Source organism: Maylandia zebra, linkage group LG10, assembly GCF_041146795.1.
Source record: "Maylandia zebra isolate NMK-2024a linkage group LG10, Mzebra_GT3a, whole genome shotgun sequence".
Classification (NCBI taxonomy): domain Eukaryota; kingdom Metazoa; phylum Chordata; class Actinopteri; order Cichliformes; family Cichlidae; genus Maylandia; species Maylandia zebra.
Genome location: NC_135176.1, coordinates 32600759 through 32627298, shown reverse-complemented (window position 1 = coordinate 32627298; position 26540 = coordinate 32600759). Strand labels below are relative to the sequence as shown.

Here is a 26540-nt window from a genome sequence, read left to right as displayed (position 1 = left end):
TTTATATTTATAAAGCTTCTTTCAAATAGTATCTGTCTCTGCATATTCATGACTCATAGCTGGGATCAAAAGTCAACATTTAAGAGCTGTGTGTAAAACATAACTTGACTGTCAGAGTTAAACAGATGCTGACATGCAAACAAATACTCTAGCTTCAACACTTGCATCACAGATGACAGTCTGGCATAAAAATGCAGGTCAGATGTTTTCTCTCTCTGTGTAACTCTGGCATGCATCACCTTAATGAAACAGACATGAAAAAGAGGAGGGAAGAGGTTCACACATTTCAGTTCATAAGCTGAGTCAACAATAGTGAATCAGTGGCAATCTGAGACCTGGAGATATTTGCATGGGTCAGATGACAAAAACTAACTCATGCTGACAACACAAGCAGAAGGTTCAAAGGCATGTGGACCAGGACCGCAGGCCTGCTTACTCCTTGAGAAGTAAGCAGTACCTGGCCCATTGTTGCAACCGTACTAAGAGCTACATCATCATTAGGTTTGTGCCAGGGTTTTCCTTTAATATTAATTCTGTCCATTATTTTTTGGGACAGTCATAGCCAGGAGGACGGATCCTTAGAGTCACCTATCTATTTTTTGCAGATGATGTGGTTCTGTTGGTGTCATCTGGTGGTGATCTGCAGCTCACGCTGGCACAGGTGAGCAGAGTGTAGAGCAGCAGGAATGAGAATTAGCTTCTCCAGTGTCTACTCGAGATCAAGGATCAGTTTCAGAACAAATCAGTTTAAGCACCTCAGAAAATTGTTCATGAATGAGGGGAGAGAGGAACGGGAGACTGAGAGATGCCTTTCTGTTGTGGTAAAGAGCAAGCTGATTGTAAAAGCAAAGTTGTTGATTTACCGGTCAGTCTACATTCCCACCCTCACCAATAGTCACAGACTGAGACTTAATATTCAAAATAATACTGCATATACAGGGAGTGCAGAATTATTAGGCAAATGAGTATTTTGTCCACATCATCCTCTTCATGCATGTTGTCTTACTCCAAGCTGTATAGGCTCGAAAGCCTACTACCAATTAAGCATATTAGGTGATGTGCATCTCTGTAATGAGAAGGGGTGTGGTCTAATGACATCAACACCCTATATCAGGTGTGCATAATTATTAGGCAACGTCCTTTCCTTTGGCAAAATGGGTCAAAAGAAGGACTTGACAGGCTCAGAAAAGTCAAAAATAGTGAGATATCTTGCAGAGGGATGCAGCAGTCTCAAAATTGCAAAGCTTCTGAAGCGTGATCATCGAACAATCAAGCATTTCATTCAAAATAGTCAACAGGGTCGCAAGAAGCGTGTGGAAAAACCAAGGCGCAAAATAACTGCCCATGAACTGAGAAAAGTCAAGCGTGCAGCTGCCAAGATGCCACTTGCCACCAGTTTGGCCATATTTCAGAGCTGCAACATCACTGGAGTGCCCAAAAGCACAAGGTGTGCAATACTCAGAGACATGGCCAAGGTAAGAAAGGCTGAAAGACGACCACCACTGAACAAGACACACAAGCTGAAACGTCAAGACTGGGCCAAGAAATATCTCAAGACTGGTTTTTCTAAGGTTTTATGGACTGATGAAATGAGAGTGAGTCTTGATGGGCCAGATGGATGGGCCCGTGGCTGGATTGGTAAAGGGCAGAGAGCTCCAGTCCCACTCAGACGCCAGCAAGGTGGAGGTGGAGTACTGGTTTGGGCTGGTATCATCAAAGATGAGCTTGTGGGGCCTTTTCGGGTTGAGGATGGAGTCAAGCTCAACTCCCAGTCCTACTGCCAGTTTCTGGAAGACACCTTCTTCAAGCAGTGGTACAGGAAGAAGTCTGCATCCTTCAAGAAAAACATGATTTCCATGCAGGACAATGCTCCATCACACGCGTCCAAGTACTCCACAGCGTGGCTGGCAAGAAAGGGTATAAAAGAAGAAAAACTAATGACATGGCCACCTTGTTCACCTGATCTGAACCCCATTGAGAACCTGTGGTCCATCATCAAATGTGAGATTTACAAGGAGGGAAAACAGTACACCTCTCTGAACAGTGTCTGGGAGGCTGTGGTTGCTGCTGCACGCAATGTTGATGGTGAACAGATCAAAACACTGACAGAATCCATGGATGGCAGGCTTTTGAGTGTCCTTGCAAAGAAAGGTGGCTATATTGGTCGCTGATTTGTTTTTGTTTTGTTTTTGAATGTCAGAAATGTATATTTGTGAATGTGGAGATGTTATATTGGTTTCACTGGTAAAAATAAATAATTGAAATGGGTATATATTTGTTTGTTGTTAAGTTGCCTAATAATTATGCACAGTAATAGTCACCTGCACACACAGATATCCCCCTAAAATAGCTAAAGCTAAAAACAAACTAAAAACTACTTCCACAAACATTCAGCTTTGATATTAATGAGTTTTTTGGGTTCATTGAGAACATGGTTGTTGTTCAATAATAAAATTATTCCTCAAAAATACAACTTGCCTAATAATTCTGCACTCCCTGTACAAGCAGAAGTTAGCTTTCTCTCTCCCATGGAGATGAGGAGCTTGGCTATTTGGGAAGTCGTTAGAGAAGGGCTACCAGTCCTCTACATCAACAGGAGTCCGTTCAAGTGGTTTGAGCATCTGCTTGGAAATCTCCATTGGGAAGAGGCCCCTGTGCAAACCAAAATTATATCTCTCAACTTCTTAGGGAATTAAAGGTCTTGGCATGTTTGCTTAGACTGCTGCCTCCACAATCCATAGAATCCAATCCAAGAAGCAAAAGATGGGCGGATGAAACATGACCAAATGTAATATGAACAACAGAAGGAGAAAGCTATTCCTTAAATTTATTTTGAGAAATGTCAGCAACTATTTTAAAGCATCAGGTATGACTGGCGATTTAAGATTCCCATGACCACTAAAATGAATGTTATGACTCTCTAACCATTCATTTAGACAGAGGCTTGAATTAAGTAAGGCAAAATAACTCATTAGGGGCGCTGTTAAGGTGATTGTCAACCACAGGATTTCATTGGCAGTCTGGATCCAGAACAGAACTGGTCCTAGAACAGCACAATTACCCACACATATACTGGTACGTAGCCCTGAATTGCCTACCCCCAAAAATAAGAAAGGCAAAATAATAAAAGAGTGCCCAACGGAAAAACTTAAAAAGCTCAGCTGGACACTCACCTAACTTAACTGGGAAGTTGTGGTTCTCAAAAGGTGACAAAGCAAGATAATCAAAACCAAATCCAACTTGAAACTCCCTTTTCAAAGATCCCGGGCGAGCCCCCACTTGTTACGTTCCCCTAAAAGGGTCCAGGCAATGAGGGGGAAGTAACAAGAAGTGTCCAGGTCAGAAAAAGGAGTCAAGGAGGCAAAAGGGTTAAATTAAATAGTTTTATTAGAATTAGCTCAACTAAAGGAGACGGACAAGCCGCTATCACCATTTAAGGAAAACAAACAAAACTCAAGCGTTGGTCAATAAAGTAAAAAGTAAGTCAAAAAGAGAGAGCAGCTCACTAACTGCAAATACACCAAACGCACAACTCACTAGCTGCAAACACAGTAATGGCACTCTGGCCCAGAGCTCACCTTTTCCTGGGCTTAAATCTCCTTGATTACTGACAAGAGTCAGCTGCACAAAAGGGAAAGGTGGCACCTCAGGCAGAAGAGGTGGTGGGACACGCCCACACAGGCACTTTCAGGAGGAGGCCCTGCTAGGGCCGTAACATTATGGTATTATTAACGGACATCCAGTGAGAAAGGTCCAGCCCTCTCATAGGTCCATGTACACAGCAAGACATGCTAAAGGTAATGCCAAGAAGAATCGTCACAACTGTAAAAGTCTGATTGAGGCAAAAGTGCGACTATAACTGCCTTCTTATACAACATGTATAAGATGTTATCTGTATGCAACATACAGATAACATCTCATGAAATCTGGCTTAGGGATCATGAGGAAGACAATCACTGTAATGGTTCAAAATACACACACAGTGACACACTTACATACATATGAGGACACGCACAAGCGCACAGACTGTAGCAGATCCAAAATAGAAAGAGCCTCAGGCCTTAATGCAGCGGTAACATACAACAAACCCGGCAGCATGTCACACAGAATCGGCCGCATTTCATGATACATGTGTGCATCAATAATGCAGCTGAGAGTGTATTATAAAGCTGCGTGTGTGTTCTCGTGTTTGCGAGGTCCTCTGTAACAGCACTCATACAGATTTCACAGAACGTCTTTGTTTGGTTCGTTTCAATTTTTAATTCTTAAAAACGTTGCACTCTCCACTGACACCAGAAAAATAGTAAAGTTGCTCCAGTAAAACAGACACAAACTGCTCCCGTGTGGGATACCTAATTAATAAGTGAAATTAAAATTACAGTGATCATTGAGACCTTTTGGCTGATCATAAAATAAAGTAAAACAAAAATAAAATAAATGTGTAATACAGAAGTTAAGAAAAATGAATTACAGGAACCGTTTCGAACATTTTGGTTTACAATAAAATTGCATCATTGCATCACAAAATGGCAAAACCCCAATATTTCACAAAAGCATGTAAGGCGCTAGAAGATAAGTAATTACCTGGGAGAGATGTCACAGCCCTGCTGCATAAACGCTCCGAGTGAGAACCACAGAGAATTAAAGATGCCAAAGTCATTGGTGCATTCTGGGGTCTCCTTTTCCTTCTGCTGGTTCTGGTTCTGCCCCTGAGCCTGGGAGAACCCTAACAGAGGAAACAATCAAAAATATAAAAGATGAAGGTTCGGTTTCTGTTGTTACAAGAATAAACGTAAAAAAAAAAAGACATATATGCTGAGATACCTGGAGAGTGGGTATGTTCTGCGGATGAAGAGGCCTGAGCTCTTCGAGAAGAAGAGGGAGCAGTTTCATCTTCATCATCAGACTCCTCACCGTTCCATTCGTAAGGACTGAACCGACTCACCTGTTTAAGATAAAAAACAAAACAAAAAAAAACAAGGATCCTCAGTTTAACAGTAAACTTAAAGAATTAGATGTCACTTACTCTTCTAGTCCTAACAGCCTTTGGAGTCATTTCTACAGTATGTGAAGCAATCAAAAATCATTTTAATGTCACTGACTAGGCTTGCACCAGCTCCGTCCACCCATCCATCCATCCATCCGTCTTTCACAAAGTATCATGTTAGCTAACATTAGTTAAAAGAAAGCTTTCTTTATCCAGTCTGCCCAGTCTCACCAGGAAGAGCACCACGCTGACCCCGATGTAGGCAAAGACGATGCACATCCAGATCTCGTAGGCCAGCGGGTCGAGGAAAGAGAAGACGCCTGGTTTGGACTTGGTAGGTTTCTTGATCATGATGGAGATTCCCAGAGACATGAAGGGTTTTGTGAAGTCGATCACCTGCTCTCGCACCAGAGTGATGGTCAGCGGGGCCACTGCCATGTCCGCCTTCTGCAGGAGGAGAGACACAAAACCCTTTGCTAAAAGAAAAGCATCTGTATGTATGGAAGCACATTATCATATGTCCACAACAGATATCCAAATTTGCAGTTTTTCTCGATTGCTTAAACACATTTCTTGAAACTATGCCTCGTATTCCCAAAACAGCCACTCGCCTAGCTTGGGAGTCACCGCACCTAGTGCTCCGATTACCACGGGGACCTGGATCCCCCGTAGCCGGTTACCAAGATTACGTGAAGTACCCCCAGAAGGTCTGCTAGATGATGTTAATGCAGCACTACGGGCAATACCTACAACCACGATTACCGACACTAACAAGCTGCTCTACAATACGGCAGCAGTGATCAGTGAGATGCTTGGCTACAAGTTGAACAGCGACAAGGGGCAGTACCCTCCATGGAGAAGGAGGCTAGAGGGCAAGATCAAAGTAGCACGGAGGGAGGTTAGCCAACTAACGGAGTTGCAGAAAGGTGCGACAAATAAGGTGCCTAAGAAATACAGCAAGTTGTCCATACCTGAGGCCTTGGAAACTGCCAAGCAAAGACTCACAGCCTTGGCCAGCCGCTTGAGGAGGTACACCAGAGAGATAGAAGGCAGGAGAATAAACCAGCTGTTCTCCACAGAACCAGCAAAGGTGTACTCTCAGTGGCAAGGGAACAATAAGAGAACAGCACCACCAAGGCTGGAGACGGAGCAATACTGGAAGAGCATATGGGAGAAGGATGCAACCCATAACGGCAATGCTCAGTGGCTAGAGGATCTGAGGGCAGACCACAGCGACCTCCCTGAACAGGGTCCAGTAACCATCACAGTGGCAGATATCCAAGAAAGGGTCTCCAGTATGAAGAGTTGGACAGCACCAGGGCCCGACATGGTTCACGCCTACTAGCTGAAGAAGCTGACTGCACTCCACGAGCGTCTGGCAGCACAAATGAACCAGCTGCTAGTTAACGAAAGACACCCGGAATGGCTAACTGAAGGCCGGACGGTCCTGATCCCCAAGGACCCCAAGAAGGGACCGGTCCCCTCCAACTACCGACCAATAACCTGCCTCAGTACTACATGGAAGCTCCTGTCAGGCATCATATCGGCTAAGATGAACAGGCACATGGGTCAATACATGAGCGGGACACAGAAAGGAATTGGCAAGAATACCAGAGGTGCAAAACACCAGCTACTGGTAGACAGAACAATCAGCCGAGACTGCAAGACCAGACTGACCAACCTGTGCACTGCCTGGATTGATTACAAGAAGGCCTATGACTCAATGCCCCACAGCTGGATACTGGAATGCCTAGAATTGTACAAGATCAATGGGACCCTAAGAGCCTTCATCAGGAACTCAATGGGGATGTGGCGTACAACACTAGAGGCCAACTCCAAGCCCATAGCACAAGTTACCATCAAGTGCGGGATCTACCAAGGAGATGCTCTGTCCCCACTGCTGTTCTGCATAGGCCTGAACCCCCTCAGTGAGATCATTAACAAGACTGGCTACGGATACCGACTACGGAACGGAGCAGTTGTCAGCCACCTCCTGTACATGGATGACATCAAGCTGTATGCCAAGAGTGAACGAGACATCGATTCACTGATCCACACTACCAGGCTATACAGCAATGACATTGGAATGTCGTTCGGACTGGAGAAGTGTAGTCGGATGGTAACAAAGAGAGGGAAGGTAGTCAGAACTGAGGGGATTGAACTACCAGAAGGCAACATTGCAGACATAGAGGACAGTTACAAGTACCTGGGGATCCCGCAGGCAAATGGGAACCATGAAGAGGCCGCTAGAAAGGCTGCAACCACCAAGTACCTGCAGAGGGTCAGGCAAGTCCTGAGGAGTCAGCTGAATGGTAAGAACAAGATCCGGGCCATCAACACATACGCCCTGCCCGTGATCAGGTACCCTGCTGGGGTAATAAGCTGGCCAAAGGAGGAGATAGAAGCCACTGACATAAAGACAAGAAAGCTCCTGACCATGCATGGAGGGTTTCACCCCAAGTCCAGCACCCTGAGGCTGTACGCTAAGCGGAAGGAAGGGGGCCGGGGACTGGTGAGTGTCAGCACCACAGTCCAGGATGAGACAAGGAACATCCAAGAATACATTGGGAAGATGGCCCCAACTGACCGAGTGCTCAGTGAATACCTCAGGCAGCAGAAACCCAAGAATGAGGAGGGAGACGAGGAACCATCATGGAAGGACAGGCCCCTGCACGGTATGTACCACCGGCAGATAGAGGAGGTGGCTGATATCCAGAAATCCTACCAGTGGCTGGACAAAGCTGGACTGAAAGACAGCACAGAGGCACTAATCATGGCAGCACAAGAACAAGCTCTGAGTACAAGATCCATAGAGGCTGGGGTCTATCACACCAGGCAAGACCCCAGGTGCAGGCTGTGTAAAGATGCCCCAGAGACTATCCAGCACATAACAGCAGGGTGCAAGATGCTAGCAGGCAAGGCATACATGGAACGCCATAACCAAGTGGCCGGCATAGTGTACAGGAACATCTGTGCCGAGTATAACCTAGAAGTCCCGAGGTCAAAATGGGAGATGCCCCCAAGGGTGGTGGAGAATGACCGAGCTAAGATCCTGTGGGACTTCCAGATACAGACGGACAAAATGGTGGTGGGTAACCAACCGGACATAGTGGTGGTAGACAAACAGAAGAAGACGGCCGTAGTGATCGATGTAGCGGTTCCCAATGACAGCAATATCAGGAAGAAGGAACACGAGAAGCTGGAGAAATACCAAGGGCTCAGAGAAGAGCTCGAGAGGATGTGGAGGGTGAAGGTAACGGTGGTCCCCGTGGTAATCGGAGCACTAGGTGCGGTGACTCCCAAGCTAGGCGAGTGGCTCCAGCAGATCCCGGGAAAAACATCGGAGATCTCTGTCCAGAAGAGCGCAGTCCTGGGAACAGCTAAGATACTGCGCAGGACCCTCAAGCTCCCAGGCCTCTGGTAGAGGACCCGAGCTTGAAGGATAAACCGCCCGCAGGGGCGTGCTGGGTGTTTTTTTTTTTATACAAGCTCTGAGCACAAGATCCATAGAGGCTGGGGTCTATCACACCAGACAAGACTCCAGGTGCAGGCTGTGTAAAGATGCCCCAGAGACAATCCAGCACATAACAGCAGGGTGCAAGATGCTAGCAGGCAAGGCATACATGGAACGCCATAACCAAGTGGCCGGCATAGTGTACAGGAACATCTGTGCCGAGTATAACCTGGAAGTCCCGAGGTCAAAATGGGAGATGCCCCCAAGGGTGGTGGAGAATGACCGAGCTAAGATCCTGTGGGACTTCCAGATACAGACGGACAAAATGGTGGTGGCTAACCAACCGGACATAGTGGTGGTAGACAAACAGAAGAAGACGGCCGTAGTGATCGATGTAGCGGTTCCGAATGACAGCAATATCAGGAAGAAGGAACACGAGAAGCTGGAGAAATACCAAGGGCTCAGAGAAGAGCTCGAGAGGATGTGGAGGGTGAAGGTAACGGTGGTCCCCGTGGTAATCGGAGCACTAGGTGCGGTGACTCCCAAGCTAGGCGAGTGGCTCCAGCAGATCCCGGGAACAACATCGGAGATCTCTGTCCAGAAGAGCGCAGTCCTGGGAACAGCTAAGATACTGCGCAGGACCCTCAAGCTCCCAGGCCTCTGGTAGAGGACCCGAGCTTGAAGGATAAACCGCCCGCAGGGGCGTGCTGGGTGTTTTATATATATATATACATTTTTTTTTGAAAGGTTACTGGTGGATGCCAGCAACTATCTTGGAAGAGAACAATACAATCTGTTATAAGGCCTCCATTTGAAAATAGCGGATTTGATACTAGAATATAATAGCAACATGTAATCTGAAGATAACATGTAGTATTTAAGTGACCAAGTAATATTGGGGTAAAAGTTACTGAATGGTGTTGGGATAAAGTGAGAAAATTGTGCAGGATTAAAATATTCTAAGAGCTCAAATTACTTCATCAAAACATGTTTAAGTCACATTTTATCAACACAAATTGCACAGGTTTATTGAACATGAATAAAGTGTGTTAATTTAACTCAATTGTTTAAGTTGCTGCCAAAGCAAAACATCTGCGTGCAATCAATGTCCACTACTGAATCAAATTAATCCAACATATTTTTTTCAGTGTGCTGAGTCTCCACCAATAACCAGCAAAAGACACTGTCTGAAGCTGCATAGTACTGGGGGGCATCTGGGCTTATGGCATTGGCAGCTTGCACATTTGGAAAGGCACCATCAGTGCTGAAAGGTATAGAACAACATATGCTCAACATGATGATGTAATAAAAGCTGAGAGTTTTTAGCCAAATACAGAAACTGTTAAGATATTCAAAAATGTGCTGTTGGTTTGTTAAAAATAAGATAAAAATAAGGAAAAGAAACATTTTAACTGTGGAAATGAGCACTGCTCACACTCACCCCATACACCAGCTCTCCCACCATGCCATTCCACATCTTTGTTTCAGCGTCTCTGGCACCGTACTTGCCGTCACCTACTAGCTCAAGGCGGTACGTGAACCCGACGTGTTTGGCGATCTCTGCGGCGAGCTCGGCACAGTAACCTTCATATTTATCGTTTCCCCAAAACTGCTCGTGGTTCTTCTTTAGCATCATGTAGGGAGCTTCCTGTGAGGAGGCAGAAGTGTGAATGTCACTGCCACTCTACTCGAGTATGTTTAACTTAGATTATTTTACATTGTGCTTCTCTAGTAAAAAGTGCCCCTTCTTTTCTGAGGAAAATGAAAAAAACCCACAGCTGGAAAAAAACCCACAGCTGATAAGATGATATAAAGTCTGTGCAAACATCTTTACAGAGTGATGTTAAAGTTGAGTGTATGCTGACTGCAGTCAAGCAGCCAGAGCCTGAAGTTCAACAGGTAACAGGAGCAGTCAGAGATTTGTGACTGTGTGTGAGAACGTTGCCTAATTTGCACAAAATACTTTACTTTTTCCAAACATAACAAGTAATATATTACTGCACTGTGTGAAATATTTGAACTAATCATCTTGCCTTCCCAAACTTACCAGGATGGTAGTGACGATGTAGGTTTTGTTCTGCACATTGTAAAACTCCTCCTGCATCGGCCTGTAGATGGCAGTGTTCACATAGCCTCTCTTCTCATTCCAGAAGCCGATCTGGACACAAAACAGCACCGTTGGACCACAACTCTGTACTTATGTCATCATTACTGAGCCTCCTGCTTACCTTCCTGCTTATTTAACGTATTTGCTATGCTGATTTTGTGATTAATAAAATGTTTTTCATTTACATGTTTATTATGACACTTCAATACACTGTGGCCCATTTCACCTGAGAAAGTTTAGTAAAGTGTGACAGCAGATGGTAGCATTAGTGTGATATCACCTTCATGTGTAAAACAGCAGCACGGATCGTTTCTTCTTTATTAAATAATATTCTTTTAATTAATTATGAATGCTATTTATTTATTTTATTTAATTAAATAAGCTTTTAATTAATTTAAATAAAAAATCTCTTTCATTGTCACTGCTGTGTTAACTGTACTTTGCAGCAGTCACGATAAATATGAAACATGAGCTAAAAGAACAGAGGGTTGAAATCTAAAAGAAATCCCAGGGAGAATTTTGTGTGTATGAGTTGGGAAAACAGACATTTGCATTTTTGCGTTTCCTTCCTCAACAAAAAATATGAGTCACATCTCTGAACGCCTTTTGAGTCATTTTGTTTAATTATAATTTTGTTATATTATGACTATATTTATTTCTTTGCATCGCTTGTGTTGGTTTGTATCAGGTTTGAGTACTGTTTTTTGTAATTTTGCATCCATTTGCTGTTGTTTTGTGCAATTTGGTGTCTTTTGGGTGTTGTACACTATAAAGTTCCAGGAGCCTCCGGCAATTATTGGAAACATTTATGCATTGGTTTCTTCCATAGCGCCCATCAAACTTTAAAATATCCCACTCTGATGTCTTGTAAACCACAAAGTAAGCAGGACTAAGCAGCTCATCACAATGATAAGTCGTTGTGTGATGCACTGTTTGACGGAATTTAATAGAAAACTGAGAGTCGGCAGATTTCCGCAGCAAACAAACGCAGCAGAGGCTGATTTCACTGATTATCGCAGCTTTAATCTGAGGAGAGGGAGCTAATTACTGGAAGGAGCTGATGCAGTGAAAACCTGCTGAGTGCAATTCCACACAAAACCCGCCTGAACTGAACAAAACAACAAGCGGCGGGAGCAGCACCTTCCTGGGTCCAATGTGGCTGAGCTCCATCACAGTCAAAGTGTAGTTGGTTCGATGTCCGCGCTCATCGAACTGGACGTGACCCGTCAGCCCCTCCAGACGAACCTGTCAACACAAAGAAAAGCAAAGCAAAAATGAAAAACTGCAGGATTTCATAACCAGAAGAGCTCGGCAGCACTGATGGAGAGAGCCCGTTATTTCTGCTTTTAACACTTACATTGATTTTAAATTCCTCTGTGTTTAAAGTGCTTCACGCTCCGTTTGTCTGACATGTTTTTCGATCTACAGACTAGGACATTTCTGGGACATTTCAGGACAAAACTTTCATTTTTCATTTCCTCTGAGCTGCTGGAGCAGCCTGAGGATCTGAGAACAGCTCGGAGTTAATATTTACTTTCTCAGAGGACCTAAAAATATTGGTGTTTTTAAAGAGGGAGTATTCTCCTCATTCCAACCTCCATATTTCTATACGTGATTTACAGTTCAAAATAATCCTTATTTATCTCCCTTTAAACTAACTTTTCTGATTGGCTGTTTTTCACAAACACAAGCTTTGAAGAGCAGGTGGGTGGGGCTTCTGTGGCAGCTGCTCCCTCTGGACCCACTCTCAGTTCTGCCTGTGTGCTGTTTATGCATACCTGCTGCAGGGCTCTCTGGATATCGATGCCCTGTCCCCACGGAGCGGGCGGGTTGGCCAGGCACTCCCCTGCGTTGCCCCGGCGAGAGATGTCGATCCGTTGCCTCCGCAGATTCTGGAATGCCGTTGCCATGACGCTGACACCATCATAGGTCAGAGCTCCTGTGTACTGAGTGGTCAGGCAGGAGGAAAGTGGTAAAAATCCTGATCCTGTTCACAGTTTTATTGGTGACACAATGAGACAAGATTTTGCTTTACATACACAGAAATGTGGTTTTTTTTGTACTTTCCTTAAATAGATTCAAAATAGAAGTAGAATAGAAGAAACAAGTGGGAATAAAAGCAATGGGGCAGATGGAAAAGTATCTGTGAATGATAGTTTGTATTTGTGTCACTGCTGCTTTAGCCTGAACAACGCCTGTTAATTCCTTTTGCTTCAGGAGAGTGACGATCTTGAAGTGCAGCTACAAATGACCATTTATCTGTCCTCTGGGAAGCAGGGAAAGCTGTGATGAGAGCTAAAATAATTTCTTTCTCATCACTTAAGAAGAAAGAAGAAAACAAAAATGTTCAGGAATTAGAAAAAAACATCAAATCCTTAGAAAAAGCCTATGTGTCCCACCAAGATCAAGAAATTTTGAACAAAATACGCAAAACAAAACCAGAATGAAATGAAATTATTAATAAAAAGACTCAATTGTTAGTACAAAGACTTTGGTTCCAAAATTTTGAACACGGTAACAAATCCGGACAATTTCTAGCTAACCAGTTAAAAATCAATAAAGAAAAAACAACTATATGAGCTGTTAAAGATTTATCTGGGAATACAATATATGACCTTAAAAAAATTAAACAAAAATTTTAGGGATTTCTATGAAACTTTAAATACACCACAAATAACCCCATCTACAAACGAAATTGATCAATTTCTCGACAACGTAACTCTTCCAAAATTATTAGATACCCAAGCAATGGCACTGGATTCGCCACTGACGCCAGGTGAACTCCAGGAAGCTCTGATAAGTATGCCCAATATAAGGCTCCAAGTCCAGACGGCTTTCCTGCAGAATTTTACAAAGAATTCTGGACGATTCTGGCACCAGTTTTTCACAGAATGTTGGAGGAAATCAAAGAAATTGGCAGACTACCACCAAATATGAACTCTGCAAATATTAGTCTCTTAGTAAAACCAGGCAAAGACCCTGTATTTCCTTCAAGCTATCGTCCAATATCCCTTATAAATGTAGACCTTAAAATAATCTGCAAAGCTCTCTCAAAGAAATTAGAGAAAATAACCCCCCTCTTAATTCATCCTGACCAAACTGGTTTCATAAACGGTAGGCACTCATCAACAAACACATGTAGATTACTTAATTTAATAGACTACTCATGCAGTAAAAACATTGAAACCATAATATTGTCTCTTGATGCAGAAAAAGCATTTGACAGAGTTAACTGGAAATTTCTATTTGTAACTTTACACAAATTTGGTTTTGGAAACTCTTTCATAAGCTGGTTAAAAATATGATATAATTCCCCAACAGCTTGTGTCAGAACAAATGACCAAACATCCTCCAGCTTCTGTCTCCTGAGGGGCACCAGGCAGGGATGCCCACTCTCCCCTTCACTGTTTGCAATTTTTATTGAGCCACTAGCAGCAGCAATTAGAAAGGCTACAACAAGTACGGGCATAAAATGTAAGAATGTAGAACATAAAATCAGTCTCTATGCTGATGATGTGTTACTTTTTCTCCAAAACTCACAAACCAATCTCTCTGGGGTAACTGCATTGATAAACTCTTTCTCAAGAGTCTCAGATTACTCAATTAACTGGTCAAAATCTACAGTTCTTCTGAGTATTTGCTCCTTCTATAATTCTTCATCTACCCGACTGCAATCTGGAAATATTAAATATTTAGGTATCAATATGTCTCCTAAGCTTGCAGAATTAACTAAATTAAACCACATCCCACTTTTAAAGACAGTAGAAGGCGATCTAGCTAGATGGAAATCTCTACCCATGTCACTCATGGGAAGGGTCGCCGCTATAAAAATGATGGTCTTGCCAAAAATAAACGATTTTACAGCCCTATGCATTGCCAAGAAAACAGTCCTCATTAACTGGAAAAATAAAAATAATCTTAATTCTAGCAAATATAAAAACCCTCTGATAGATCACATTAGTCTTGAGACAGCCTCTGCCATCACATTTGATCAATCCCTCTGGGCTCCTTTGATCGGCTTCATCACCTAGTGGGGGTGGGAGTGGGGGGGTCATAGTTTGGTCCTGCCTTCTCTAGTGTGGTTGATATGGGGGTAGGGAAGGCCTTAGGGCGTCTGGGGATTCTCTAGGGACGTTTTCCCAGGAGGGCCTAACGCGGGGGTTGTGGCCATGACCTGGTTAGGGGCTCTGGTGGCGAGAGGGTCTGTGCTGGCGGACGTTGGTTACTGGCCTGGTAGCCTGGCTGCCCCAGGGTGGGTCCGGGATGGGCGTGGAGGCTTGAGGGTTTGGGGGTGCTCTGCCCCCGGGCTGGGGCTCTGGCTGGGCCTTGGGTCCTGGTTGTTGTGTCGCCAGGGTGGTGGGCGGGTGGGTGCATGGGGGCTCAGCCCCAGTGCGGGGGACCTCTGGTGCATCTGCCCAACTGGAGGGCTCTCTAACTGGTGGGGAGGCTGTTACATCTTTGCAGGAGGTCTCCTCTCTACAGGAGCTCACTCTGCAGGTGGGGGAGAGATATTGGAGAGGTGGAGAATGACTCAACCTGAGTGTCTATTGTCTTGTGTAGTCTGGGAGAAGATTGGATGATGGGGTGGGTGCAGTTTTCTCTCTGGTGGGGTCGGGTGGGCTGCCCCGGACTCTGTGGGGCCGGGTGGTGCTGCTGCTGTGGGCCCCGGTCCGGATGGGCCTGGGCCCCCTTGCCCTGGTGGATTCCAGAGTGTGGGGGTGCCTACTGGGGTCAGTGGGAGAGCTGGCCCCAGAGAGGGGCCGCTTGCCCCTCCTTTTCTTCCCTCCCCATCCTCAGCTGCCTCACTCTGCCTCACTCTTCCTGCTCCACCACACCCACACACAGGCAGGGCTTGGGGTGCAGGTGTCTCACCAGGGTGCAGGGGAGGTACTCCCCTTCTGTCCCCTTCTGGCTGCCTGTGCCTCAATTTAATTCCGCAACCTAGACACCTAGACATTACTCATATTCTCATAAAACATACATATAGGGCTTTGAGGGTGGGCACGTTATACAGTGTCCAGAGGATGGTCTTTGTATTCAAACCCACCTTTGGCGCTGGTGCCCTACCCTCAATTTTAAATGCATATAGACATTAAGGGTTTTCGGGAGGAGCCGTGCTGCTCTCTGGCTGGAAGAACCATGCCCTCCTGTGTTTTAAATGCACGTTAGAACAGCACGCAGCAACACTACATATGAGCGGGCGGAGGGAGGTATGGGGTCTTCACTCACCCCCGTTTTGTTAGCCGTCGGGGCTGGGGGGCTGGGTGGAGGTGGTCTGGGAGCAGGGGTATCTGGACCTGGGATTTAGAGTATGTTTGGGGAGTGTGAATGTGTGTACAGTGTCTATTTGTGTCTGTCTCCACATCGGGTGAGTGCAAAGTATTTGTTTGTGTATATGGGGGTGGGAATACACGTTTATGTCCGCGTGCACCTGTTGGTCTGTGTCTATATGTCAGCTTGGGTCTTAGACTCCACCTCGCTGGGAACATCTCAGGCTCTCCAAAGTACGGAGGTCTATCTCCCCTCACCACACTCCCCCTGCCAGTGGCTGATGCCCTCAGACGTTGGTGTGTTGGTGGTTCTTGGTGTCTGGGGCTGGGCACTCATGTATGTACTGACTCACTCCTGGTGGCCGATTGGCGGGACCTGGCGCCTGTGGCCCGGTAAGGCCCCTTCCGGGGGGTGGGGTGCCCTCAGGCCTCTGGGCCTGCTGGCTGCCAGCACAGCCCGCGGGCACGTCACTGCAACCCCCTCTGGCCTCTGCTCTGTGGCTGCTGGTTGACCTTTCGTTTGAGGCTCTCCTCAGCTCTTCCCAGGAGGGTGGCACAGTTGCCCCCCTGGTGGTCCTCCTTGGGTCCTCGTACTCTGGGGCCTCTGGATGTCTGGGGCCTGGATCTCCTCCATACCTGCTTCATGCCCTGGGGGACGGGGCTATGACTCCCCAGACCCCCTAGCAGATCGTTACATGGAGAAACCTTTGGAATACAAGCGTGCTGATCCACACAGGTGTACACAGACACAAACTACACCTTTCTTGGCTGCTACCTCAAAGCACATTGTGCGTTGTCGATCTTGTGTGCTGCACAATAACATGTAATATTCAGTATCTACTGTTAGCTAGTTTATTGTGATGGTGTTGTATTTATTATGTTGCTCTTTTTTGTTTGTTTTCTCTTCTGTTTTTTCTTATCTCCATACAGGTGATCCAGGTGTTTTTTCTTTCTTCCCCCTTTCTCACCGTCTCCTCTCTCCTCCTCTATTTTTCTTTCTCTCCCTCTCTTTCTTTCATTCTTTCTCCCTGTCCAATCCCCCAGTCATGTCTGTCCCGTCTATAACAACCGAGAATCAAATAAAAGAAATACTTAAAATAAAGTATTTAATAAAAATAATGGACCAATATGGCCATGATGATCCAATCGGTAAAGTAAATCCACTTGGCATCTTTCTTGACCTTCAGACAACAATTCTGATGGCTAAAGATCCAAACAGGACAGGCAAAAAAACAAAACAAAAAAAACCAAACCCAAATGACCATTTATATCACACCTGTAAAAAAATGTCAGAACAACAATGTCAGGATCATTTATACTGGCAGGATACAATTCAGATTTCCTCACAAAGAAAAAGTATGAAAACACTGTGTGTGTGTGTGTGTGTGTGTGTGTGTGTGTGTGTGTGTGTGTGTGTGTGTGTGTGTGTGTACCTTGAGCCTCCTGCGAGCCACTTTGAGGTCTTTGTTGTCGAAGTCCAGCCAGTTCTGATTGATCTTCTGCACAGCGGGATCCGACCGATTCACCAGTTGGAAGCCGGTCACGTTCGGTCCGAGCTTCTGAAATTCTGTGACGTTCAGGTCCAAGAACCCCTAACACACACACACACACACACACACACACACACACACACACACACACACACACACACACACACACACACACACACACACACACACACACACACACACACACACACACAAAGGAAAGCAACAGGTTTCACTGCCTGAACTTTCACTGCATCCCATAAAACCCTGTCTTCGGTATAGATAAACAATGACATGCACACTTTGGTGATGAAAAATGACATCATTGTCTGGAAGTTATTTGCACTACTCTATGTTTCGAGTTTAGTTTAGTGTTAAAAGAAAGCCTGCATATTTCCAAATGTATTTGGAAATTTCTAGCTCTTTAAACTTATGAACTGAAATGCTGCAGTTTATTTGGAAACAGCTCCACATGCAGACAACAGCGAGCACTTTCACGTCTCTGGAAAGTTTGTGCAAACTGTTAAAGTCATCTGCATACGTCCTTAACCTCAGCCCTGTGTGTGGGGAAGCTGAGCCTGAACTCACCAGATTGGCAAGGATGTAGTGGTAGTTCTTCAAGTTCCTCTTCTGAGCAGCAATCTGAGCAGGAGCGAGAGGCACAGTAAATGATATGCTAATTACATTTTCCTGATGTTTCTAATGATGATAAAAAGCACCAATCACACATTCATCACAATCATCGCCATGTGTGTGTGTGTCCTCTCAAACAGCTGCTAATTGGAAGACTCGGCTGCTCTTTGAGGAATTAATTGCCCATCTTTGCCATCAGGAGGAGCTGGAAAGAAAGCAAGAAGCTCTCCTCAGATTCACGACTCCACTGACATACGACAGGAAGGAAGGAAGATGGAGAGAAAGGAGAAAGTTTATGAAGAGGAGGAGCAGGTGTTGTTTGACGCCTTCCTCTCAGGTCCGGCTTTTAATGAGCGGCAGTCGAAGAGCGTTCGCGAACAGCTGCTCTGCATCACTGGGCACTTCTGGAGGAGGAAGGGAGGAGAACGCTGCTGAAGCGTCCCTCCTCTTAAACCTCCTCCTCTCCTTTTGCTTCCAGCCAACACTTCATTCCTCTGGTTTCTTTTGGTGTTCATTCACAGCAAACACATTCAGCTGATAATAATTTTCATATTGTGATCAAACACTTAACAGTTGTTATAATAAATGTGTACAAAACAGTGAAAGATGCACGTTGCAGTTTTACTCAGTCAAAGAATTGAATATCGAACAGCAACAGCAACACTGTCACCAAAACCTGCAGTTCATCTGATGGCCACAGTCCCCATAGTCTCACCTGTTTAAACTCTTGTACTAGAGTCCCTGACCTGGACCCGTGGACCATATCTGGAGCTTTTGTAATGCAGTTATCTAACACACCAGGTTTATCCTTGCTTTGCTTGGAACTTTGCTCTGATTAGCAGAAACATGCATCTGTTAACTGAGCAGGAGCTAACTTAGCCTTCTGTGTGAGCTGCTTTAGTTTAAATGATACGAGTGTTCAGAAAAATCCATCACTAGATGAGGAAAAAGGAGAAGAAAATATGACATTTTCCTGAGTTAGTAGGAGTGAAAAGTGCTTTTCTGCCTGTTTAGATTTATGGCCTCAGCTCAGAGTTTTTCTCGGTTGTAAAGAAGGTTAGCGTTGACTGCTCAGCTTTGTACTGGGAACACAACACATTACCACACCTGACCTGGACGCACATTAGTGAACACCTTCATAACTTCTTAGTATGAAGTTGAGATGATTTTTAACTGGTTTTTACTCAGGTATAACGATATAACATACAGGCTGTCTGGACTTAAAAAAATATTTTTCAGGAGTAACTTGTTTGTTCTCTCATGTCCAAAATGGTTTTTGAATTATGTTATTGTAAAGTTCACATAATATGACCCTGTCTGTGTGCAGACAGCAGTACACTCTGCATGTTTTGTGCGACTGTGATACCAAAGATCTCCCTAAAGCTCGAGCACGAGTTACGGTCATTTACAGGGTGCTGGTGCAGTGGGCCCACAGCTGGACCACAAGCTTGTGAAAGCTGTCAGTGTTTTGTTGTTGTTGTTATTTTTATCACCTTGTCATTTATTGATTTATCAGTCCCAGTCGGACCGTTATGATCTCCTGACTTTTGCCACGTCGTGGAGCTGAAAGAAAATGGATTTTGTTTATCTGGATGTTGAGTTTTCAGTCGTTGTTATGTGACACGTCAGTATCAGCTGCAGTCACTGGTTTCTCCCACTGAAAACTCTGCGTCCACATGATTAGAATCAACTTTCTGTAAAAATCAGTCTTCCATCTGAAGTCACCGACGTCATCCACTGGAAACTTTCACCCCATCCAGCTGGACTAAATGAACCAATTTGAGCCAAAGCAAGCGCCACCTGATCATTTCAGCCAAACTAAACGGTGATGCTGAAGCCAATGGCTTCATTTCACAGATCCAACAAGCCACCTGATACTTGAGTCTCGTTCAGCCAGCTGGAGCTCAGCAGAAAGAGGAATTTCCCAAATGACAGCTGGTTTCTGGCCAGAGTTCCCACTGAGCACCTTTGGCTTCTCGTCTCTCTCCTGCTGCCCTCTTTCATTCCTCTCTTACAAACTGATCTCAGCTGATACCAAACGTTCCTTCTTCCTGAATTTTGAAGTGTCTCTCTGAAATCAAAGTGTTCCACCAAAATCTGGACAGTAAAGCAGCTGCAGCTGAAGACACTGAGCACGAAATCCAGCTGCTCTGAACACCGAGAGGCTCAAACAGAACAACTCTGTGTTTGTGGGGTCTGTGATAAACATGTATGCATGAAAAGATTATAAAACAACATAAGGACACGAGCCACTGACTTCCTGCTTCATAGTTTTGTTCTTTTACTCTGCCGGAGTAGCTCTGCGTGAATCACAGCCCAAAGCAATCTTTATATATCTCACACTGATTGGCTGCCTCTCGTAAACACAAAGCTCAAAGAGGAGCTGGTTGGGATCAGAGATGACCATATAAGGATTTCCATCCACATGACATCACAGACATTCACGACTGATGAGTTTATAAAACACTCGTTCCATAAAACCAATGAGAAATAATTAACAGGAAAACACAAAGAAATACAACCACAATTAACAGCATCATCATCATCATCATCATCCCTGTGGATAATAAAGCATCATGTCAATACCCTCAGAGTTATTTATTATCTTTGAGGGAACAATTAGTAAAAAATAAACAGACTGATTCTGAAGGTTCTCAGTCATCCAGGTCATGGTAGTCTACAGAGCTTGCAAAGAAAAGTGTCTGGACTTCTTTAAGTTGCTTGAAGACGTTTCACCTCTCATCCGAGAAGCTTCTTCAGTTCTAAGGTCAAATGGTGGAGAGTCCCAGATATTACTCCCACTAGGTTATATCTGGGACTCTCCACCATTTGACCTTAGAACTGAAGAAGCTTCTCGGATGAGAGGTGAAACATCTTCAAGCAACTTAAAGAAGTCCAGACGCTTTTCTTTGCAAGCTCCTTTGAAAACAGACTGATTAATATAAAATGTGCTTGGTGTTATAACCAGCTCTGAGCTTCAGTATTATGGGATGTATCATAACTGCACTAGTGTAACGTCGCTGAAGTAGAGGAACACACGTCGGTTGTCTTTGACTTCTTTTCTGATAAATCACTGCAGGAAACTTCAAAAAGTCCATTTTAGGTAAAACCTCGATCACCATGTCAGAGAGAGAGCTGCTTGAAGCAAGTCAGAACATAAAAAGCTCACGTTCTAGCTGTGAGTCATTTTCTAAAATACCAGCCTTCGGTGCTTGTTTGAGAACTTTTCCAGTCTGATAGAGTGAAGTTTTTATCCTGCCAGCTGGGACCTGGGCCTGCTTCTGTCACCAGACTGTGAATGATGATGATCTTCGTATATAACGCCCACCTTTCTATAGTACCAGGAAAATGACTGTGCAGAATCCGTCTGCTACATTACATTTAGAGGGATATTTTTGTCCTTATAATGTAATATTGATTTGTTTGCAGGTTTTAACAGATCTTAAACGTGTTTTTCAGTTTCATATTTCTATCTTCTGTGATTAACAAGTTATGAGGCTTTAAAGATGCCAAAAAATCATTTGAAAGCACCAAATTGAATCCACCTCAGGTACGCTGAGGCCTGAAGCTCTGAAAGTTTTTACAGTATGAAGATGAAATGCCTCAAGTTAATGTTTTATATATTATTGTGTTTATTTATTAAAGTTATATAAAGAATAATCCACAGATTCTGAAAGAGTCACCTGGGAAATATTTTCACATTTGGTTATTTTATATAAAAGAACCAAAAAGCATAATTATTTCTAAAAGCTGGAATATCTCTGTGGGCAGGAGCTCCGAGCACCGCAGCCAAATCCGGCCTCCTGGAGTCTCCCTGGATAAGCTTTCCCGCCCCCCCGCTCTTTGTGCTCTTATGTGCTGCTATTGGTTGGTACGATCCGTGACACAGGAGTACTGGTTATCACTGAAAACACTTGTACTGTGAAATTTATGACTATAAAATACTTTGTAAATGTTGCTAGAAAATTAGAAGATATAATATGGAATCCTGTGGAAAAAGAAAGTTTTGTTTTTTTCGATTTTAGGAACACTAAACCTAAAATATAAATTATTCAAATTTCTCTTTCCCAGGACTTTTTTCTCACAAATGAACCAAACAGTCGTCAGTGCTGTAACGATGTTAAAGAGGCTCATTAGGAGATCATTTGGGGACGATTCTGCTCTTTTCCAGTCCCATAATTGAATTCTTCAACACCAGCAGCTGTGTGTGAGTCACAGCGTTAGCAAAAACAAAGACAGCTGAGAAGTCACTGAAGAAATCCTAACCGTGAACCCTTCCACCTTCAGGTTCACACCTATCTGTGGTGCTCTGACGACGCCTCTTCAGACTCTACTGTCGCACTAACACTGGCTCTAATAGGCTCTTAACAGCTGGCAGACAACAGCAGCTTCCCAGAGGGAGCCAAGGGGATGAAAAGAAGCACAGTAACAGTGCCAAGCTGAGCCGAGCCGAGCCAAAACTGTGCCGAGTCTCGGGGAAAAAAGCTGTGCTATGTGGTGAGTTTTAGTCATGCAGAGTGGCACCTAATCCTGCGGCTCCCTCTCCTAACAGCAGACAGGTTGTTGAGCTTTTTAAAGCCTGATATCTGTTGAATCTTCCAAACAGAAACTGTCATTAAATTTAATACATAATTAATCTTTGACTGCCATCTGGTTATTACTTTCTGCGCCACGCTGAATCTGAAATCTGTTTCTTTTTCACACACAGTCAGTATCAGCTCATCAGGGCCGCATTGTTCTGTTCACTTTAGCTCCGCTGCTCGTCGCGTCGAGGGTTTGCTTACACACGAGCTTCTCATTAACCGACACCGAGAACGGGATCATCCCAGACGAGTCTGAGTTAAAGTGCCGCTGTTATTCTCAATAAAGGGGAAAATACTCTGATTCAATACAATGCAGTTGGTGTCTGTAATCCCTGCAGGCCAAAGCACTCCGGTTTCATAGTATTGGATCTGTATGATGTCATGAGGGGCCAATCAGAAAAATACTGTAACTGTCTTGTTATAGCAGTGGTATGGTTTCTAATCACTAATATGGTAGCAGTGGTTAGAGGGTTGGTGTGTACTGATACAGCAGCTTGGCCTTCAAGCCTGCTCACATCAAATGTTATATACAAAAACATGACATTGATCCTTGTTGAGTTTTTAATGTCTCTTAGAATCATTAAGTTTCCTTTTTAGACTCCTCCAGGGCCGAAATTTTCCAAAATGAAAAATATGCACATATTGAACAAAATGATTTCCTGTTAGAGCTGGAGTACCATCTGGAAAACTCCAGAGCTGTGTTTGAATTGGATTAGACTATCTACTGGTGTTTTGTTTCTGTGGCACAACTTCTGATATTTCACATCCATTCATCCTCTTCCACTTATTCTTGTCAAGTTCATGGTGCTGGAGAATATTTGATATATGAATCTACGGTTTCAACGCAACCATTCTTTAGCTTTAGACAGTCGAGCTGGAGGCTCATGTTGATTTCAGATGGAATGCCTCAACATAAAACTGTTATCATTTTCCACAGGTGATTAGAGGAAGAAGCTAAAATCATCCAACATTCAGTTTGTTTCTGCCCTTAAATAACACTTACATGAAACTATTAATTCAATTTAGACTGACCAGTGGATAAAAACAAACTGAAACCACCGGCTTTTAGTTGGGTTCAGCTTCACTGTAAAGGCAGGCTTACAGAAAAAAAACAAATCGGGGATTTTCCCCAAATAATTGAAGATGGTGAAGAGCGAGGGTGAAACCAAAAGAGCTTGGAGACTTGGGGAAAGCTCCAAGGCAATATTGAGTTGGCTGTATTTCCACAAGATCAGGAAGAAACATTACCTGCCCAGTTATTAGTGCTGCCACTCAGCAGCTATTTGAGAAGTTATTTACAAGAACTTTTTTATTATATGAATGGAGAGGGAACCATCCATCCATGCACTTTCCGAACTGTTCATCCAGTTTAGGGTTGCTGGAGGGCTAGAGCCTCTCCCAGGTACCACAGGGCGGGAGGAGTTTTTGTACTTAACAAAACAAATTATCTACTAAAAATAAAAATACAGAAATTATAATAATAGTTACAATCAGCATTTCTGACTTCTCACACCAGAGCGCTGATAAAATTTCATGCTAATTCACAATATCATTACTGTAGGCCCTCAGAAGTATCAGGCAGTAATTCTTATGCAGACAGAGTGGAGGCCACTGGTTTGGTTTCAGAGTGTTTTACCAGGTTGAGGATGTAGTTGAGGCGTTTCAGCTCGCAGTCGATGATGATCTGGAAGTCCTTCTTGTAGTCGAGGTCAGCCAGCAGCTTGATGAAGGCCGGCTCTGTGAGACTGTCCAGGTTAACCGAGGTGACCTGCCAACTTCGTTCTGCCGCCGTGTCCAGGATCCTCTGCAACACTGCCAAACCTGAGGGACAGCAAAGTAAGACGGGAGCCGCCTCAGCTGCATTTAGTCATAGACAAGATGACATGATTTAAATTTGGATAATCAAATTTTTTAAATAAAATCTGTATTCATTATAAGCTTTATTAAGCTTAACTTAACATCAGCATCCAATAGCTATTTCACCTGACACAGTCCCAGTGACTGATCAGGTGGACTCAAGTAACCCCCATCATCATCTAGTATTCATTTAAACTTCTTTAAACTGGATCTTGGTTACTTTCAGTTTACCATTTACTTTGATCAGTTTATCAGCTTACCAACAATCAGCTATGGTCAGCAATCGTATCTAATCATTCATCTATAACAGCTGGCTTATTAATCCAACCATGAAGCTACTGTTTTTAGCTTCTACTTCCTTTAACAGCTATTCACTGTTACACGACCAACATTAAAACTAGAACGGACACAGGAAGTCATTTTGAGTTGATCCTGTTTAACTGACAGCTTTTCATCATTTAATATTGTTTGTACCTAACAGATTTATTTTGGGATTTTTTTCATGCCCATCTGTGCTTCATCACTTTCACTTGCTAAGCTATATTTTAAGTTTCAGAATAACCATTTTGCGCTGCTAAATATTCCAGTAAGAATAAGTCATTTTTATTTCAGCTCTATATTATACTTTATCAAATAGATTTGGTTATCTGCAACGTTAACTAAAATTATTACTTACTGCAATATTTTTAGCCAATGGTTTCCAATATTTTATTCCTAATTATAGAAGCTCCTTGAACTGTTCCTGTATTATAACATTTTTAGCTGTTTTAACTATTTTGTTTCTCAGCTATCTAAGCTACGTAGCAATCCAACCATTGTTCAGCACAGCGGGAGGGGGGGGTATAATTTCTCCTACTCCATGACTTTTAACTAACTTAACTTTTCTGCTAAACCTGTTCAGGTTCATTAACTTAGTGAAAGTTTCAGTGTTTCTCAGATTGGTTAGGCTAATCTTTTGCATGCTCCGTGACTACTGTACAAGTGACTCTTGGGCTATTTACTGCCGATTGGGAATCACCAAATCCGGGGTTTTCACAAGGCAGAAATTGTTTTGACCATCAAACTGATTTTCAGCTTCACAACTTGCAGACCTGCAACCTGAAAAGTAGACGAGTAACAGACGTTTGAGGTAGTGATTAAGATCAGCGGACTCATTGAAAACTGTCTCTGACTTTTACAACTTTAAGTCAGAGCAAGACAATAAAACTTATTTTTCATTAGCACATTGTATGTCGTAATTATGACTAAGAAGTTTTTTACTTTTTTTTGAGAGCCAGGTCTCAAAAAAAAAACTTATAATGAGAAATATTATGAGAAAAGTTTGAGTGAGTGGGAGATATAATCGCTGAGTCACTTGTTTGAAATGTTATCAGCTCATTGAATGAGCCTCATTATTTGTTATCTATCCCATATGTTTAGCTGCTGGCAGTTATCACTGAATTACAACGGTGACCCAGCTAAAAGGAAGTACAGAGTGTTTCCAGATTCAGACTGCATCAAAAGTCCACATTAACTCGAATCTCAATCAAGTATGATTATTCTGAAGAGGATTTGTTGAGTATGTTTTCATGTTGATATGAGATACAGTGTTTATGACCTTCAGAATAATTGTCCTACGTTGAATACAATATATTTGTGTAAACCTGCAGCAGTCCAACAGTTTACCCGGAGAGTCTGACTCTGAAACTCATCCCAGCTGTATTATAGAGTGACCTTTCTCTTTACTTAGAAATGATCTCTGCTTCCTTTGATCTTTGTTGGCAGATATCTTTTCTCCAGCTCTTGTTGCCATTCGTCAGCCTGACGGATTACTTTTCAAAGACGCTTTGCTCCAAACTGCTGAATGAATGCAGAGATATGTTTTCATGTCAGCTGCTGAGGACTGGATTTGAAGAGGCAGTGGCTCCTCTGACTGAATGTCAAACTGTTTTGTAGTTTTGTTTTGTTTTTTTTGTTTTGTTTTGTTTTTTTTTTTTGGGGGGGGGTTAGCGGAATCAGCCTCATATGATGTCTGCTGTAGGGCTGCCACAAACGATTATTTTGATAGTCGACTAATCAGATCATCATCCATTGGACATAAAACGTACAGCTTATTGCACCAGCAGCATCTGCTCTTATATAACTATCATTAGCTTACAGCTTTAGGTGTTTCAGGTCTGTGC

The 26540-nt window shown here is 43.6% G+C and overlaps 1 protein-coding gene across 8 annotated transcripts in view; it reads right to left on the bottom strand.

Moving 5' to 3' along the window:
* LOC101470434 (glutamate receptor 1) overlaps window positions 1-26540 on the bottom strand; it is a 114187-nt gene that overhangs the window by 26077 nt on the left and 61570 nt on the right. For all 8 annotated transcript variants that reach the window (XR_013100650.1, XM_076889455.1, XM_076889456.1 and 5 more), the window contains 10 exons: window positions 24158-24342; window positions 17894-17947; window positions 17252-17410; window positions 12327-12494; window positions 11689-11793; window positions 10489-10599; window positions 9883-10089; window positions 5219-5434; window positions 4825-4945; window positions 4585-4726 (listed from right to left, as the gene is read on the bottom strand). Coding sequence is in view for 7 of the 8 variants with exons in the window: in XM_076889455.1 (XP_076745570.1) it covers window positions 4585-4726; window positions 4825-4945; window positions 5219-5434; window positions 9883-10089; window positions 10489-10599; window positions 11689-11793; window positions 12327-12494; window positions 17252-17410; window positions 17894-17947; window positions 24158-24342 (1468 nt within the window). In the remaining variant the exon portion in view is untranslated. The remainder of the gene's footprint in view (window positions 1-4584; window positions 4727-4824; window positions 4946-5218; window positions 5435-9882; window positions 10090-10488; window positions 10600-11688; window positions 11794-12326; window positions 12495-17251; window positions 17411-17893; window positions 17948-24157; window positions 24343-26540) is intronic.